We start from the raw sequence: 19,581 nt of genomic DNA, 5'->3' as shown, positions 1-19,581 counted from the left end.
TTCCTCTCCTAGTTCTCAGTAAGTTCAACACTTCCACCTTTGCCTTCATCATGGTCAAGTTCACCATCTTTGGTTGATGCACAGATGTTGGCAGCTAGAAATACGTCATTTTACGTGATAGGAACACACAGAACCTGAGACCAGCTCCTCTCATGGCACCTCCTCATTTCTAGGCCAAGAGTGAACAGGTGGGAAAAAAATTACCCATGCACTGCAGACAGGTGTATTTGTGGACTCAGGTTTCAAGTTCACACAGATGCCACAACTCCAGTGTGTCCCGTGGGAACCAGGTGACAAGGGGAAGAAGGGAAGCCTCTGCCAGCTGTACTCAAGGGGCAGCAGGCGTCCACTTTATAAGCCACGATGAACACTGATAGCGCCCAGATCCAAGTACGGCTGGGGAGGAGGGATTCCGTTTAGGCAAACACTCCTTCACCAGAGAATCAAGACAAAAGCCACACTTGGAAAATCCGTTTGCCAAGAACTGGTTCACCCCACGTGTGAAGCTCTTTGCCACCCTGTTGAGAACACAGTCAGAGGCCAGAGGTGGGCAGGTGTGGATGTGGAGGACCCCTCCCCTCTGTCCTGACCACCTGCAGCTCTGGTGGTCCGCCAGAGGCCCCCGCTCAGTCTCGCCAGGAGCTAAGTGGCTGAGGACCAACAAGCAGGCTCGGCGGGGGCACTGGACAGACATGAGGGCAGTCCTAAAGGAATGCCATGGACGTAAAAATACACGTCTATACAAATGTCTTTATTTTAACATTTAAAAGAAAGAATCACATATTCATTCCGACAGCTTTACCAAACCGGGCCACCCGATAAGTTACACGCACACAGGGACTTGGAAAGTTATTGCACAGCTTTTCAACGGGTCGAGTCAGGACCAAGCAGCCGCCCTTCCCCACAGCCAGGCGGCAAGTCCATCTTCCACAAGGACACCTTACTCGAAACAGGCTGCGGGGTGGCTGCACTTGAACCTTGCCTCCAGATTGATTACATAACCACGGCTACTCCCGCTGCAGAGTGTCGTGTCTGCGGAGGTGGAGCTCTGAACTGGGAGGCCGAGCACTGCCTGCTCATAAACAGTATTTCCTGTAGCATCTCGACGGCGGGCAGGCAGCAGGGAGATATGCCAGCAGCCTGTTCCAGGCAGGTAATCAGCAGCCCTGTCTCGAGGATTTCTGCCCCCAAAGATTCTTAAGATTGTTTGCTAGCTGATTCTTTTTTTTGACTACTCGACGGTTTTGAATTTGCCGTGATCCAGGGGTGTTCAAGTACTTCTTTGAGGGTGGGCCGCTGGCTGGGATTATGCTTCAGCAGTCTGGAAATGAGGTCCCTGGCTCCCTCTGGCACAAAGTCAGGGAATGTGAATTCCACCTGGGTAAGTGTACAATAAGTGACAGAGTCACAAACGTGGCTAAGAGAGAACAGGATAAATTTCAGATGGTAGCCTAAAGTCAAGGCTGATAAGGAAGGAATTCTAACAGAATGATGGGTCCTTTCTAGTGATGTCTTACCCGTGATATTCTTTTGTAGGTCTCTTGGTATGTGTTTGCCTCAAAAGGAGGCTTCCCAACTAGAAATTCGTAGCAAAGCACCCCAAGGCTCCAGAGATCCACCTTCTCGTCATGCATCCGGCCTTCAATCATCTCAGGCGGCAAGTAGTCCAGGGTGCCGCAGAGGGTGGTTCTCCTAAAAACGGAGGCAGGTTCAGGTTGACGTGCTTCTGTTTCTGATGCACAACAGCTGCTCAAAATCACCAACCACTACACTAACGTTGAGCGCTTTTCCTAGGCTAGATCCTGTGCTACCAAGCAGGTACTGTTACAGATCCCCACTTTTAGACAGGGAGATGTACAAGATCTCACAGCTAGCAATCAAGCTGCACTCCAAATCTGTCCAACTCCAGAACTTCCTTAAATGATATAAAATATAGGATTTAAAGTATCACCACGATAAAATTTTGTGGACAACTAGGGAAATTTGAACATGGACTAAATAGTAGGTATTAACAAGGCTGTTAATTTTCTTAGGCGTGATAATGGTTGTGATTATACAGGACAATGTCCTTATTTTTAGGACATGCACACTGAAGCACTCAAAGGACGAAGCACGCTGTCTGCAACTTATAAGCAGACGACACACCCAACATGGCAAAATGTTAACAACTGTTTGAGTGTAGGCACTGGATAGACAGGTGACCAATTCAGCACATTTGTATGTTGTTTTTATAACAGAGGTTGGAAACAAACATCAAAACAGGAGCAAAGACCATGCAGGTTTTGCTGGTTTATATCAGTTACTCTTTGCCTGGTGCCCAGGGAGCGCACAAATGTTCGCTCGACTGCATGGCGACCCAGGATTAAGGAGCTGCCTCTCCAGACATCTAGCCTCTCATCACCACCGAGATTCAGGAGACGGCCCGAATCGGGGGTTCTCAAATGACAGCACAATATCGCAGGAGCTCTTACAGTTATCAAGGTACGGGAGGCGAGGACAAGTGACCAACATTTACACAGTGTCCTCTTCAGAAAAGGATCAGCTACCTTTCCTGTCACGATGACACCACTGGGAGGGTTAAGGTACAGTTTAGCCCTGCGATGCCACGAAGCCAGGTGCCAACAGCTCCCACCCGCAGCAGACCACCAGATTTTTTTTTTTTTTTTTTTTTTTAAACAGAAAGAGACTGCAGCAGCAGATTCAGTGCCTTGCTGGAAACAATTAGGAGTGGTCTGTAACAAAAACAAAGCTCCCCCACACCCAATGGCATCTATTTTAGACTATACAATTTTTTTCAACTGGCTTTAAGGTAATCTGGCTAAAACTTTTTAAAGACCTACCCCAAAGCTGACAAACTCTTACTGATGGATGTATGCTTTTAAATGCCCTACTTCACACGTGGTTCCAAAAGCTCATTTAAACTCCACTTAAATTTTAAAAAGGAGAAAATGTTTTAGCTCTGTTGGCAAAGTTCACTTAAATTGTTTCATTAGGTTGATCTCTCCACTTTAAGAGGAGACAGGAAAGGACTGTTATGTTGACAAACAGAGGACGAAAGAATCTTTGCCCCCCACCCTGAAAGCTCCATCCAAACCAGTTTGGTTCTTTTAAGTTCCCTGAAGAACTGTGCTCTTGGTTCTAGATCTTTGCAAGTGCTGCCCTCAGAAACTTCTGTCTCCTGGTCCAGGAAGCAGTGGAGTCTCCCTCACACCAGTCAGTCAGGTGTTACTGCCCCTGTACACATGCTGCACTTCACCTGTCATACAGTTGTCATATCTTTTACTTATTTGTCCCCTTCATTAGCCTCGAAGGACATTACGCATCTTTTAACCCCAGGCTTAGGACAGGATAAACAGCGCAAAACGGCTGCAGAATAAAAATGTTCTTGAAGACGCTAGTTTACTATCAGGCTTAAATTACACCAAAGTACATGAGTCAGTTACCTGCCCCAACTCAGCACAACATCTATACTTTACATTTTTTACTATTTAGCTCATGATTAGCCCCTGGGCTTTTGCTAAACCAAACAAACAAGTTCCACGTCTGAAGTTACATACCTGGAGGATGGGGCATGTACTGACCACCCAAAATCTGCAATCTTAAGCTCTCCAGATGATCCAAGGAGCAGGTTCTCTGGCTTAATGTCTCTATGAATAACTCTCTTTGAATGACAGTAAGACAGGGCATTTGCCAATTCTGTGATATACTATTCAAAAAAAAAAAAAAAAAGTATTGAAAGTCTGTGTTTCAGATTTATATAACACAACTTTAGACACCTCTTCTGAAAGGAAACCCGACATAGATTTTAACATGTTTCGTAGATTTTTAAAGCCAAAACTAGAGACAATGGATGACTCTACAAGAAAACAAACCAATTTAGTGTTCAGCATGAAGTACAAGTGATTTTGTGCTACGTTATTTGCTAACACAGCAGATGTGATATTGAAAGACAGGAAAACACCGAGACAGCACTACATCCCCACGTGGCAATATATGGCCCAGCAGCAATGAATTAAGACAATATTGAAAAACTGGTATAAATTAGGGAGTCAGACGTGTAAACGGTTTTTAACATTTAAAACAAAAACTCTTAAGTACAGACAATTCCCATTTTTAAACCAAGGCCAATTTACAACAAAAGGATTTGTCTGAAGCTAAAACTTGAAGAGCACCGGAGGAAAAAAATCCTGAACAATAAACTAAGAGCAGTTGTCCTGGCATGTTAAGTAGTGGGCTAAATTTGGGGGCACACTACATAGTAATTCATTAGTCAGCTTCAAAGTACACAAGCAAGTCAGTCCTTTCATTCGTTTTGTTTCCATTTCAACTAAAAGATCTAGCAAGCAAGTCCAGAATTTGCTTTAACATATAAATAAGAATTGTTTTATAGTATACTGAAAGAATATATTTAGCTCTGACTTAAGTTAGAGAAGTGTTTGTTTCCCAAAAGTAATTCTAGACAGGACTGAACATTATTTTATACCAAAAAAGGTTTACTAAACAAATGGGTAGAAACCAGATGTTATCGTCAGAAAGGACATTTTTCATTTTTTTCAGCCAAAAGCCAGAGACCAAAATTTAGACCATAATAAACTGAAAGTGAAGGCAAAGAAAGCTCGTCGCCTGCACCAAAGCTGGGCTGATGATGCTCTAGGAGCACACGTTACAATTCCGGAGGGCAACAGGCTGTCCCTGCTCAAAGCTCGGCGAGAACCAGAGCCCTCTGGCATCAACTCCCTCCACACCTCCCACATTAGATTGTGGGTACACGTAAAGGTCCCTAACACTTCTCTAGAATTAGTTTTATTTTAATGAATCAGAAAAGAAAAACAGGTGCGTATATATATCTCCGAACTACTAAGGAATCTAGAAAGAACCAATCTTTTCTTTCAAATAGCTATACGTTTACACCAAAGTAAACTCCATCTGGACTGAGGAAAACTGAGTACTACAAATATTAATTGCCAATTAAATAAGAAACTAGTTTGGTTAACTAATATTTAAAAAGCAAATAAAATAGATTTCTACTTATCCAAAGGGCAAATATTTAAGTTTAAAATAGTATGTCCTCGTTGCACAGACAGGACCAGAGGGTCATTCACCAATAGTGCTGTGATTTCATCAGAAGATAAAAGTAAAACCACCTGAACTTAATGCCATTTAGATCAATGCCAAAAAGAAAATGAGTGTACATACTACCCAGAGACGTCCACCAGGAAACAGAACAAAGTAACCACCATTCAACAGGCCCATCATCGGCTATTTCAACAAAAAACAGCCCAAATTAAGACTCAGCTTCTTCAAACAATTTTCACACAATAAAGGAGAGTATAATTCGTGGGGGGGACAAAACAAAAACCTGATATGTTGAACTTTATTAAGATTAAAAACGTCTGCCCCCTGAAAAACAAAGTTAAGAGAATGAAAACACGAGCCACAGACTGGGAGAAAATGTGATAAAGGACACGTATCACAAATACACACGAACCCTTAAAACTCAGTAAGACAACAAAAATTTTTAATGGGCAGATCTGAAGAAACACCTCAAAGATGATATACAGATGGCAAATAAACACATGAAAAGATGCTCAACATTGTACGTCATTAGAGACCTGCAAATTAAAACAGTGAGGCACCACTGTACACCGACTGGAATGACTGAAATCCAAAAAGCTCAACAACACCAGTTGCTGGTGAGGAGCAACAGGAACTCTCATTCATGGGTGGGAATGCCAAGATGGTATATCCATCTTGGAAGACAGTTTAACAGTTTCTTAAAAGCTAAATGTAGTCTTACCATACAAGCCAGCAATCGCACCCCTAAGTATTTACCCAGCCAATTTGAAAACCTATGTCCCACAAAAACCTGCATGCAATTGTTTATAGCAGCTTTACTCGTAATCACCGAAAACTGGAAGAAACCAAGATGCCCTTCAGTAGATGAAGAGATAATAATGGAATAGTATTCACCAATAAAAAGAAATGAGCTATCAAACCCTAAAAAGATACAGATGAATCTCAAATGCATACAGTTGTTTCCCACAGGGTAACTGGTTAACAATGCTACTACTACACATGAACACTGGAATTGAACAGATAAATGGATGGCGGAGGGTGGAACCCAAGTTTCTCAATGTTGGGGTGGAGGTTACAGATAAGCAAGGGAGGAGGGTAAAATGATCCACGTGATAATGGACTCATGTTTTGCTTAATATAGATACGGATGGATAATATAGAAATACTTTTAGATACATGCATTTACATGGATTACTATACACATATTTCCTTGCTCTCTGTCAGCTGAAAGCCTAGAAGTAATAACACTCAGTAGCAATGATCATATCCAGCGCCCAGATCTTGGTTTCTAATAACATTTTCCAATAAAAGGAACCAAAGCTCCTTGGAGAAATAACGAATTCTAAGACTGGGATAGGAAATGTACAAGATGAAGCTGGAACATCTTATAGCACCAGAAAACAAGAAAGTGCTTTTACGTGCACGCACACACACAATGATAGGGACATATCCAAAGGACACAGGAACCACGAGAGAGCTCCCAGTGGCCAAAGCTGGAACAATGAGAGCAAAGTGGTATTAGATTATACTCAAAGTATAAAATAATCCATGAGTATATATTAATAAATGATTGACTACATTTTCTGACTATTTTAACATCATTTTGCCTTTGGTGTGGATATTTGTTGTTATATGTCTTTTATGTCTATGGACTAATTTTGTCTGCTGAATCAAAGGATTTATATCATTTATCAAATTTGGAAAATTCCCAGCCATTATCACTTCAAACATTACCTTCTGCCCAATTTCTCTATTTTTTTTTCCTTCAGGATTACTAAATTTATTACTAAATTTATATAAGAAGTAAACATTACTTCCAAATGTCAAAAATAAATAAATAAATAAATAAATAAATAAAGGAGAATAGAGAAGTATCTGGTACAGAATTCCAAATAACTTATGTCGATACCCTGCCCTATAGGAGATGAAACATAACCCCCCATGGGCTGTTCCTCTGAAACGACACAGCATGCAAACGGAGAAAAAGAGTAACTTTACAGTGGAGAAACCTGACAAACACTACCTCAGCCAGGTGATCAAGGTCGACACTCAGGGATGAGGAGTTAGGTTAATAGTATGTATCCTTGATACGAGAATGCATTTTCCCTCTGATCTTCCTCTCAAAAACCCATGACCCTGGGGCTTCCCTGGTGGCGCAGTGGTTGAGAATCTGCCTGCCAATGCAGGGGACACGGGTTCGAGCCCTGGTCTGGGAAGATCCCACATGCCACGGAGCAACTAGGCCCGTGAGCCACAACTACTGAGCCTGCGTGTCTGGAGCTTGTGCTCCGCAACAAGAGAGGCCACGATAGTGAAAGGCCCGCGCACAGCGATGAAGAGTGGCCCCCGCTTGCCGCAACTAGAGAAAGCCCTCGCACAGAAATGAAGACCCAACACAGCCGAAAATAAATAAATAAATAAATAAATAATAAAGATAAAGGAATTCCTTTTAAAAAAAAAAACAACCCATGACCCTAATCTAATCATGAGAAACTAAAGAAATCTGAATGAAGTATGGATTTCAGTCAATAGTTACGTACCAATATTGGTTCATTAGTTATGACAACTGTACCACACTGATAAAATATAAATAGGAGAAATTAGGTGTGTATTTATAAGAGAAAGTAAGTCTGTACTATCTTCAGTTATTCTATAAATCTAAAACTAATCTAAAACAAATTTTTCTTTTCTTTTCTTTTTTTTTTAAAGAGAGCAACTATACATTTCCACAGAAACAGCTGTGGAAACCAACCACAGTATTCCATTTGGTACCTGATTTTATCTGTATATAAAAGATACACCTAAGCTATTTTGATTTTTCCATTTCAAATATTTGATCTGATTAAGCTATCTTCCCATGAGACAAAACCCCCTCTATTATATAATGAAAGGTACACTGCTAGGTAGGACAGGTATAGAGGAAACAGAATTAGTCCGGACAACAAATGAAAACTTACCGTAGCAGTTCTCTGCTCATCAAACTTTGACAGTTTCTGAAGTTCTCTATAGACAGCTCCGAGGGGTGCATATTCCAGAATTAGGTAGACTCTGGTAGCATCATGGAAATAACCATACAGCCTGAGAATATTTGGATGCCTGCAACGAAGGACGAACACTCTAACACCTGGTTTTGGAGCTGATACGTACTGAGTATCAAGCAAATCGTCATGTGAAACCAGTGGTGAAAACTGCTGCTGGCCACAGATCCCACCTTCCACCCGCCTTGAGAATTTGAAACTACAGACCCACTGTAAGAAAAAGATGTACACTGCTATCAATTTACATGCATTTCAAGGTGTTAATGGACCTTGGGTTTAGTTAAGACTATTGCCTTCCTTTAGGCCATCTACATTCTTAGGTGGGGAAAGAATTCAGATAAATGTTAAGTCTCTGCAAATTGGAAAAAAAAAAAAAAAAAAAAGACATGGCACTCCCACAGTAGTTGAAACCCAAATACCATGAGACAGACAACACAGGCAGTGCTCACTAATGGCAGGGGATTTGCTGCTGACAACTTCGGACAGCTGAGCACAGGCTATCTGTTTTTTTGTTTTGTTCTGCTTTTTTTTTTTTTTAATTCACTGAAAGCAAAAAGAAAAAGATCCACTGGCCAAAGTCAACCTGTAGGCTGCCAGTTTGCAACCTGAACTCAAAATAAAAGGTATCATTCCCTTTAATTATCCACCAAAACAAAACAAAACAAAAACACCTCCGGTAAATTACTCCCTCAACAAAACAAACCTTCAAGCAATTTTTCAGGACCACGGCACTGAAGTCTAGTGAATTTAGTCACTCTCTGCAGTACTACGGAGCCAGCCTTCTACAAAGAAGTTTACAATCATTTAACTCTTAAAGTTCTGTACACCACTCTCCTGGACATCAATCTGAAAACTTACCTAAGGTGGGACTGTATTTCTACTTCCCTCCTCAGCTGATGCTCAACTCCTGCTTTCTCCAACTGAGCCTTAAATAATACTTTAAGAGCCAGGATAAACTTGCTTTGTTTTTCTCTTGCCAAATAAACATTACCAAACTTTCCTTTACCCAGCGGGCGACCAATTTCAAAATCTTCCAAAGCCCACTGCCTTCTAGGAGAGAATTGAACACTTTAAAATGTGAAGAAAACACATCTTTTCTAACAACATATATTAGTTAGTAGACATCCTATAAATTTTATATCCAAAGTTGTACTGAGTATGTACCCTCTGCAAGAACCAAACCAATAACCACAATTAATGAGTCACCGCAGACATTAAGCCCCCTATGCCCCCACCTGCCATCAGCTGAGTGACTCCGTGACAAGGAACAACCTGGACTGTTAGAGCTGAAGCGCTCACTGGGAAGCGTCCCAAGGCAGTACTATGCTCTGGAGCACAGACCTATTAACAACAGCACTTAGGACCACAAGAAGGATGAGGTGAGTAACTGGAGAGGGAAAAATGCTGCAGAACCACCTGTGAGCCTCTTTCAAACCAAGCACAGCCTCCTGCAGCCCCGGAGGTGCCAACATTCTCAGGTGGAGAGCAACCACTCCGGTTAAGCGAGCCGGATGGAGCCCGCAGGGCAGTGGGGTGAGAACCACTGGATGTAGATTCTCAGAGAGCCGCTGGTAGGCGCTACAGCAAAAAAGGCTGTGGGTTCATTCCTGGCTCCTATCACATTCTAGAATCTAGACAGTTCAGAGATTGAGAGCAGGGGAAAATACAGCCAAGCTTTATTATGAGAAACAAGTATAATAATTGTATCAATACTTTCAAAATACTCAGACAGTTATTATGAGAAACAAGTATAATAATTCTATCAATACTTTCAAAATACTCAGACAATCGTGTATTAGTCCATAGCTCTGCAATAGGACCAGATTTTGTCGTTGTTTTTTTAACTTCCACCTCTTTACTAGAATAGAAAAAAGTATAGAAGCATACATAAACCATATGTAGTAGTTACTTCTGAAGGTAGAGAGGAACTTTTACTTCACACATTTCTGTAACAGATTCACACAAGCCATTTCTAAATTTGGAAAGCAATAAGAAAAACTCGAGTCCCTAATAAACATCCATCATTAAAATTCCTTCTCCCTTTTTTAAAAGATTGGAAATTTGAAACATCTATATTTTCTAAGTGAAAATACAGTATAAAGACCTATTTTAAAAGTGTTCCCATAACTAAATTTGCAATTAAATGGTGTATTCTAGTAGAGTGATGGCACAGAACTCTGTAAACAAGATAAAACTTACCTTTTTGATTCTTCATTTTTCTGTTTTGATGCCGCTTCCTTTTCAGGATTATTTCCTAGATAGAGTAAGTTAAAAACCTGTTGTTAGGGCTTCCCTGGTGGCGCAGTGGTTGAGAATCTGCCTGCCAATGCAGGGGACACGGGTTCGAGCCCTGGTCTGGGAAGATCCCACATGCCGCGGAGCAACTAGGCCCGTGAGCCACAACTCCTGAGCCTGCACGTCTGGAGCCTATGCTCCGCAACAAGAGAGGCCGCGACAGTGAGAGGCCCGCGCACCGCGATGAAGAGTGGCCCCCGCTTGCCGCAACTAGAGAAAGCTCTCGCACAGAAACGGAGACCCAACACAGCCATAAATAAATAAATAAATAAATAAATTTATTTATTTATTTAAAAAAAAAAACCTGTTGTTAGAATAACTATACAGAATAAGTTAAAAATCTTTGATTAGAGATGAATCAAAGAATAGCTACCAAAATATTAGTGTATGTCCAGAATGATAGATCTGAACTATTACTAGTTTTATTTATTTTATTTTTTAAAAAAAAGGGATGTCCCTGGGGGTCCAGTGGTAAAGAATTCGCCTTCCAGTGGAGGGGATGCGGGTTCTATCCCTGGTCGGGGAACTAAGATCCCACTTGCCGCGGGGCAACTAAGCCCATGCGCCACAACTACTGAGCTTGTGCGCCTCAACTAGAGAGCCTGCATGCCACAACTACAGAGCCCATGCGACCTGGAGCCCGTGCATCACTACTAGAGAAGAGAAAACCAGCGTGCTGCAACGAAAGATCCCACCTGCCTCAACAAAGATCCCGCGTGCCAAAACTAAGACCTAACGCAGCCAAAATAAATAAATAAATAAAATATTAAAAAAAAAAAAAGACTACTACACTGTAACCTGACTCCTGCCATTTGAAGTCTTTATAGAACTTCGAGAGTAAAGACAAGCAGATACATACAGCTAGGCCCTTAGATAATCTCCCTGAAGCCTCAGTTTCTAAATGAAGAGCTTCTAAAGCAGAATTACCAATCTTCCCATCCATCACAAGCTCCCACCTCGTCACCTTTTCCCCAGGAGGTGGGCCAGCCAGCTGTCCATTTGCTACAGACAACGTGCAACAAAACATAAGCCAACCACCACCCTCCTTCCACTGTATTAGTGGCCAATGGGAAATTACATGGGACATTTCCACTTGTCTATTTCCAGCACTTCAAACTCTTAACAGCAGCACATTTTGCTCTGGTCAGATATTTGAATTCAGGCCTCACCTGGACTTTTCCCCTCCCTGGTTCACAATCTCAGTTAAGGCCACCAGTACAACCACCATCCCCATGTCCGGTTTATTGCCCAGTTCTGTCAAGTCTGCATCCTAAGTGAGCTCTCGGATTTGTCTGCACCACCCCATCCTGGCTGTCTTCGAATAAGTTAACACTTCGAAGTCTTAGCTTCCTCCTCCACAAAACCAAGTTAAAAACTGTGGCTGCCTTTGCAGAGCGGTTACGAGGACAGAACGATGCAAGGTGGATGAAGGACACCTGCCGTGTGAGCACTCACACCTGGTAAATGACAACTGTCAACACCGACCCCACTCCACCTAGTCAGCTCACTGCCATACTGGCCCCAAACCACAATGGCTTCCCTCCTGCCTGGTACCCCTGGGTCCAGCAATGCTACTCTCCAATTCATGCCCCACATTCAGATGAGCTTTCTATAAAGGCAAGTCAGCCCGTCCTCTGCTCAAAAACCTTTCAGGAGCTTCCCAGTGCACACGGGATGAAGCCCCACTCACCGCGGCCAGCAGTGCCCACCTCGACCTGACCTGGCCCGCCTCCGTCCACCCACTCCCCACGCCCGGCACTTCCCTCCACGCTCCAGAACCCTGGAGTTGTTCAGCTCCAAGAGTACCTGCTACGAGAACCCCGTCCCTCCCCTCCACCCCTAATATGCAATCAAAGAACACGGCACTGGTGCCGCGTCCTCCCTGGCTGCCAACTCTTCCACGAGGGTGGGAGTCCGGCCTGGCCCACAGGAGACACTGGTACTTCACCCGGACACCAGATTTTCTCCCCATCCTCAGTAGAAAATGACGTAAAAGCTAGGGTTCCAAACAATAAAGACATGTCTACACACTTGCTTTTTCAGCAACTAAAAAGAACGGCTCTCCAATGAGGCTCAGAGCGCTGATTACCAGGTGCTGGGAGCTGGGGCTGCTCGCTCTTCTGGGTATTACTCAGCGGCCTGGACACAGGACGAGGGGCGCTGGCTGCCTGCGCTGGCTTCTGCTTCAGGGGCTGTACGGGTTTTTGGCTGGAGACAAGCTTTTGCACTTGTGAAGGAAGACGCTGCGAGGAATTTGAAGGACACAAGACCCGCTGAGCCTGGCCACTGTTCGCAGACACCGGATTCTGAGAAGGAAATTGCTGAGTCACCGGAACACGTTTTGGGCCATCACCAAGTGGAACTGTAGTCTAGATTGGGGAGGAAAAACGAACTTTATGGTCTCCATGAACGAAAGCTGAATATCATGAGAATATTCCAGAAGTTTGTTTTCCAATATAAGAAAATAATGAGTGTCACTCACTGATAAGAGATGGAAGGGGAAAGCGATTTTAATCAGCACTTCCAGAGGATACAGTTAGTATGTGGCTGAAATACCTGAATGATACCTCCTCCCCTTCCCCAACACCCCACCCCTGAAAAGCACGCTCCCATAGACAAATGTTCATTAACAAACTTTCATCTAAAAAGGGAGGCATTAAACACTAAGAATTCCCAATGACTTGGGAATTATTATTTAGCAAGAAGCTGCAATTTGGAAACTTTATACCAAAATCCCAATTCCAACGACATTTCTTTGACAATACCTATGTTTAGAAAAAAGACTGAAAGAAATACATCAAAATATTCAACAGTGATTATCTTTTTTTTTAAATTAATTAAATAATTAATTATTTTCGGCTGTGTTGGGTCTTTGTTTCTGTGCGAGGGCTTTCTCTAGTTGCTGCAAGCAGGGGCCACTCTTCATCGTGGTGTGCGGGCCTCTCACTATCGCAGCCTCTCTTGTTGCGGAGCACAGCCTCCAGACGCGCAGGCTCAGGAGTTGTGGCTCACGGGCCTAGTTGCTCCGCGGCATGTGGGATCCTCCCAGACCAGGGCTCGAACTCGTGTGCCCTGCATTGGCAGGCAGATTCTCAACCACTGCGCCACCAGGGAAGCCCTCAATAGTCATTATCTTTGAGTAAAGAAGTTTTGGAGAATTTCTGTACTTGCCAGATTTTCCACAAAAGCTAATTACTACTTTTTTTTTTTTTTTTTTTTACAATAATGACCACAGTTTTAATAGTCCAAAAAGCTAATTACTACTGATTTAGTAGTGTTTCAATTTCCAAGTGTTCAATACTGACAAAATGCATCTGAGGCAAAAGACAAAATAAACATAGGCTCTTCAAAAAGTTACTACTGGGCTTCCCTGGTGGTGCAGTGGTTGAGAGTCTGCCTGCCAATGCAGGGGACACGGGTTCGAGGCCTGGTCTGGGAGGATCCCACATGCCGCGGAGCGACTAGGCCCGTGAGCCACAATTACTGAGCCTGCGCGTCTGGAGCCTGTGCTCCGCAACAAGAGAGGCCGCGATAGTGAGAGGCCGGCGCACCGCGATGAAGAGTGGCCCCCGCTTGCCGCAACTGGGGAAAGCCCTCGCACAGAAACGAAGACCCAACACAGCTATAAATAAATAAATAAAATTAAAAAAAAAAAAGGATTTAAAAAAAAAAAAGTCACTACCAAAATATATTATTTACACGCCTGTAAGTTGGATGTCACGAGTTTTTAAAATACTTAAATTCTAAGGCCCTGAGCTAATCAAACACAGGGCAGGGGGCACTTCCTCTAGCTTCAGTGGAGGAAATTTCCTCATAGACGAGGAAACAGTGCCAGAAGAAAAGCCTCACAACCCATCACCAGCTTGCTGGTACAAGTGCTTTCCAAGAGAGGGTTTCCAGCTTGCAGGAAAAAGAGATTGCGTCTGAAACTAGCAGCATCCACAACACAGCAGACATTCGGGCAGCAAAAATCATTTTAAACACCGAGCAATTTTTTTTTAATATATATTTATTTATTTATTTTTGGCTATGTTGGGTCTTCATTGCTGCGCATGGCCTTTCTCTAGTTGCGGTGCACGGGTTTCTCACTGTGGTGGCTTCTCTTGTTGTGGAGCACGGGCTCTAGGCGCGCGGGCTTCAGTAGTTGCGGCACGGGGGCTCAGTAGTTGTGGCTCGCGGGCTCTAGAGCGCAGGCTCAGTAGTTGTGGCACACGGGCTTAGTTGCTCCGTGGCATGTGGGATCTTCCCGGACCAGGGCTCGAACCCGTGTCCCCTGCATTAGCAGGGGGATTCTTAACCACTGTGCCACCAGGGAAGTCCCTAGAGCAAGTTTTTAAAATGATTACCATCATCAGAATTGAGAATCAAATACAGTGAATCAACTTAGCCTTTTTCTGGTTGGTCATTTTTACACTTTCAGCCAGTAAAAAAGGCTAAGTATCCATTTTTCGAAGATGAAGACTTCTAAAAACAAACCCCTCCCCTCAAAAAAAAACCCACAAAAAAACAAGCAGTGTTTATATTCTTCTAATTTCCTAGAAGGAAAAAAAACCCCAGGTATTACTTATATTAAAAGGATCTTTCTGTGAGAGACCCATTCACCTAACTGCTCCACAAATATTCATCAAATGCTAAGTAAGGGCCAGGGGGTCTCTCCTCCTGGATTCCAATCTACCCCAAGCTGAACTGAGCACCCCTCCTAGGAATTACTCAGGTTATATGTATATATAGTATGGTACTGGCTCACACACCTACCCAGAAGGGCTCTAAGTTCTTTAAAGTCAAAGACCACGTGCTTTTCACCATTGTGATCCCTGCACCTGACACAGAACCTGGCTCCAAGTGGGCTCCCAGGAAATGCCCACTGAACTGCTGCTCGACATTCCTCTAAAGCGTGAGCAGAACCAACTATGGCATAGAAATTAATTTCTGGCAAGCAAGGAAGTACGGGCAAGTATTAAGCACCTACTATGTACGTCATTATCCTGCATGCAATGGAGCAATATAGATACTTAAACAGCTAACTGTAAGACAAAGCAGAGGAAATAAAACTTACGGTGAAAGAAGCAACGAAGTGTTATTGAATTTGTAGAAAAATGACTAATTCCCACCCAGGAACGTGGTAGAGGGATCTAAAGTTACAACCCAAAGTAAAGGTAAAAAGAATTCTAGATTTAAAACCCAATCTCAAACAACTATACCCCAATAAAAAATAATAATAATATAAATAAATAAATAATAAAAACCCAATCTCCCTTTGGGTTTTATAAATGTGACTTGAGATTACAGATTATTGGATTTACCTTAGGCCCCGAGATGCTGTTTTCTTTACATTTGTCCATGATGCCTGAAAAGAAAAAAGAACCACCTTTAATTTGTAAAAATCCACCTGCTTCCAAGTGTTATGCTGGATGAGGGTTATAAATCCTGATGAAATAGCCTCAACATCACACAGAATTTTACATGTTTTGTCATCCAAATGAGGCTGATAAGGGAGCAGTGCTTTCTCGCCTGATACCATTCCTCCCCCCTCACACACTGCTCCCCTCCCCGATACTCAGACTTCACTCCTGAACGGCCCTGTCCTGCCCCATCGTCTCTCTAACGGACCACTTCCATCACTGTACAAGCCAGCTTCCACACCTGCTGCCTTCAGAATAAAAAAGGTCCTCTTTACCCCAGAACTGACTCCAAAGCTATGGCCACATCTCTGGTCTCCCCTTTCAACAGCAAAGCTCTGCAAGTCTCTACCACTTCCCTCACGCTGCCACAGCTCCCTCCCACAGGGCTTTTATCCCCACCACCAGCCCAGCTCCAGACTGACCCCTGCTGTTGCTAAACTCAAAGGTCAATTCTCGGCCTTCCTCTAACGTGCATTCCCCGCATTCCAGGGGATCCTGCACTCTTTTTCCACTCCTTTCTTCGCTTAGCTCGCAGATTTGTCTTCACCTGACTGCTGTCCCACCGCAACCACCTTTGCTGATCAGCCTCACCTGTACCACCAATCTCAGTGTCTGGGGTGACGCCGGGATGGACTCCTCAGGTCTCCATCTACACCTGCCTAGGGCCCCAGGGCTCTAAACATCTTTATCAAGAGAACTCGAATTTGCGTCTCCTGCCCTCCCCTCTCCTGCGACTGCCAGGCTCTCTAACAACCTGCTCAGGATGCCCCAGGAAGGTCTGCCAGGCGTATCAACCCAACACACCCAATGAAACCTCTTCTCTCCCGCACACTTCTTTTCCCTTTTGCCATGGGGGGTGCCCAGAAACACTTCTTTCCCAACTACACTCACTCCCTCGGTGAGCTCATCCCGTCTCCTGGCTTTCAATACCATCCACAGGCTGAGGATCGCCAACTTTCCATCGGAACTCTGACCACCTGGTAATCTGAGAGGCATCTCAATCTTAACCTGTCCCAAACTGAAGTCCTGCTCCCTTCCCCACGCCCATCTCCGACAACCCGCTCTCTCGGACTGCGGGCTGGGCTGCCCCCATCTCAGTAGACGGCAAATCCATCCTGCCAGTTGCTCAAGTCTAAAGTCTTAGCACAATCTTTTACACGGTTCTCCCTCAAACCCCATATCTGATCCATCAGCATATCTTAACAGGCTCTATCTTCACAATCACTGCTCACAGCCTTTACTACTCCCACCTCATCAAACCACAATTTTCTCTCCCTGCAATTATTTGCAGAAGGCTCCCAATGGTCACTCTGCTTCCACCCTTCTCCCATTAAGTCCATTCGCAACACTGTGCCCAGTGATCCCATTAACAAGTCAGATATATGGTCCTTGGTTCAGAGGCCCCTCATGGTTCCTCAACTCAAATTCAAAATCTTACTTGCACAAATAGGCCTATAAAGTCTCACAGAACGTGGATCTTGACCACCTCTGTGACCGGATCTCCTCCTCTTGTCTATTGCACACCAGCCTTTCAGGGCTCCTCCCTTTCCCTGGCAGAGAAGCCCCCTACCACAGGGCCTTTGCACTTCCTGTTCCCTCTACCTATGAGGCTCCTCCCTATAACAGAAGTGTGGCTGTTCCTTCATTTCATTCATGCTGAGAGGCCCCTTTCAGATCATCTCTCTTTTATTTTTACTTAACACCTTACATAACATTATTTGTACTTGTTTACCATCTGAGTCCCCAGACTCAGACACCCAGCTACCTGCTCAGTATCTCTAAAGAAAGTAAGCTCCACAGGAGGAAGAGCTTAGTCCCATTTTGTTCACTGTTACCTCCCCAGAACATGCCTGGCACATAGTATGTACTCTCATCTTTTGGGAATGAATCAATCCATTAACAAAGCAGATCAGTAATAAAAACACAGTTTCTAACACTTAGGAAGTGTTAGAATCACTTCCTGTGAGTCAGGCACAACAACCTATCCAGTAAGTAGAACATAAACTCCAAGAAAGCACAAACCTTTCTCTATTTCTCTTACTCAGATGCTCCCTATATTCTAGAATCCAATCAGAAAGCACTCCTCAGCCCCATGCTTTCACATCCACTTTATAAGTAATCAAATAACTCCACCTCGAAGACGGGACCAGGCTAAGGAGCCTGGAGTCCTTATATCAAACAGCCATTTAGACATAACAGACAAAAAAGAAAAGGAAATACATTCTCCTATTATGTGAATTTCACACACGCTCTGATGCTTTCTTCACTCTCCCTAACAGTTACAAGCAGCAGACTCAGGAGAGCACACAGGCCAATGAACACTGATTCAACAGTCTTCAACTGAAGCTACATTCACTCACTCCAATGTAATGCACTTTCCTTCTCAGGAAGAACAATAACAGAACGGAACATGATTCTGATCCAGAAATTCTGGAGAAAGCCGCAAGAAGACTGCTTCTCAGGTGATTCTGGCCTGCAGCCGAGTTCAGGAGTCACATGTCCAGACGACCTGCACAAGATCCCTGCAGTTCAAACCAGAGATCCTACTAGTATAAACAGCAAAACAGATTTAATAGCACTGTGGGTTGAGACTTTTCCTTCCTTCATTAAACCTGCAAATGTCTGCACAGATGCAGGAGAGTGGAGAGGAAATGAGTATATTGCTGAGAAGCATTTAATTCAAAGAACTAGGAAGGTTAAGGACGAGAAGGAAACAGTGAAAGTCAAGGGTGATGGCTACATCTACATCAGGAGGACATTTGCTAGAAATGGAGACTTTCAGGCCCAACCCCAGACCTAACAACTAGATCTTGCATTTCAAAGACACCCCCAGATGACCAGCATGTGGCTGGGCTAGACCACTAGTTCTCAACGAAACATGAGAATCACCTGCAGAGCTTGATGAAAATACAGACACCTGAGTCTTACACCCAAGCGCTTCTGATTCTCTCGGTGGGTTCACATTTTTAACACGGACGCTCAAGTAATCCCGTTAAGGGTAGTCCAAGGTCTACGGTTTGAGAAGCACTGGCCCAGGAAGGCCTCTTCGAGGAAGTTAGTTATTTATTCACCCACTCATCCATCCCGCCCGAACAAGGGCCTTCCCTGGCTAGTCAATCCAAAGTAGCCCCCGGTTCCTAGCGCTCATCCCTATTGGAAGTTATCTTGCTAGTTCATCGTCTGTCTCCCCACCCCCCAGAACGTAAATTCCAAGACAACAAAAACCTTCTGTACTTCCTTACCCAGGTGCTCACTGAACACGAGAATCCCATCAGAAAGCACCCCCCAGACGCCCCACCCCCCGACGCCACACAACCCAACTCACTCCAAGTGTTTAATAAACACCAGGCGGCATGTTACAGGGCGTCTGGGGACCCAGGAGCTGATGGGAGGGCGCTGGAAAAGCAGGGGGGGGGTCGCAGGGAGGAACTGCGGGACCAAGGTAGGCTTTCTCGCCCCGACCCTCCCCTCGCCGGCCCAGCGGCCCCAAAGACCGCTTCCCTCCCACCCACCCCCAAAAGCCACCCAGGGTCCTCCCGCCCGCCTCACAGAGATGCCCCAGGTCTACGTACCTACGGCCTCCCACCTCCGACCCGAAACCTCCGAGTCCTCCCGAGAGCTCAGCCGTTAGGGGTCAAAGTCTTCATTTTAAATAGGAGTTAAACCCTCGAACCCGAAAGCTGATTGGTCGGGGCTAGAGAGGCGCTGCCTTTTCATTGGTTCAAAACCAACTCGACGGCTTGAGTCACGGCCCGGCGGAGACGGCGCGC

The 19,581-nt window shown here is 44.3% G+C and overlaps 1 protein-coding gene across 2 annotated transcripts; it reads right to left on the bottom strand.

The window, feature by feature from the left end:
• Positions 1–738: 738 nt before the first annotated feature.
• Positions 739–19,524, bottom strand: AURKA (aurora kinase A). Of its 2 annotated transcripts, none has more exons than XM_036825271.1 (9): positions 19,384–19,524; positions 15,713–15,756; positions 12,499–12,778; positions 10,314–10,368; positions 8,973–9,164; positions 8,034–8,172; positions 3,558–3,706; positions 1,518–1,692; positions 739–1,377 (listed from the first exon to the last, which is right to left on the bottom strand). In XM_036825271.1, the coding sequence occupies exons 2-9, from the start codon at positions 15,749–15,751 to the stop codon at positions 1,198–1,200; spliced, it is 1,209 nt and encodes a 402-aa protein (XP_036681166.1). In that variant the 5' UTR covers positions 15,752–15,756; positions 19,384–19,524; the 3' UTR covers positions 739–1,197. The 2 variants fall into 2 exon arrangements, with proteins under 2 accessions (XP_036681166.1, XP_036681165.1); XM_036825270.1 differs by lacking the exon at positions 19,384–19,524 and adding an exon at positions 18,172–18,361.
• Between the last annotated feature and the right edge of the window lie 57 nt (positions 19,525–19,581).

This window comes from Balaenoptera musculus, chromosome 15 (assembly GCF_009873245.2).
Source record: "Balaenoptera musculus isolate JJ_BM4_2016_0621 chromosome 15, mBalMus1.pri.v3, whole genome shotgun sequence".
NCBI lineage: Eukaryota > Metazoa > Chordata > Mammalia > Artiodactyla > Balaenopteridae > Balaenoptera > Balaenoptera musculus.
Note: the sequence above shows the minus strand (reverse complement) of the source record. Positions and strands in the feature narration are given on the sequence as shown.

Excerpts from the sequence above, each read along its gene's own strand:
- AURKA (XM_036825270.1), bottom strand. The coding sequence starts at position 18,223 with ATGTTCCGTTCTGTTATTGTTCTTCCTGAGAAGGAAAGTGCATTACAT. Across the intron at positions 9,165-10,313 it reads AAAAATGAAGAATCAAAAAG|AAGGCAGTGGGCTTTGGAAG; the intron begins GTAAGTTTTATC and ends ATTCTCTCCTAG. Across the intron at positions 3,707-8,033 it reads ATGAGCAGAGAACTGCTACG|TATATCACAGAATTGGCAAA; the intron begins GTAAGTTTTCAT and ends TTTTTTGAATAG.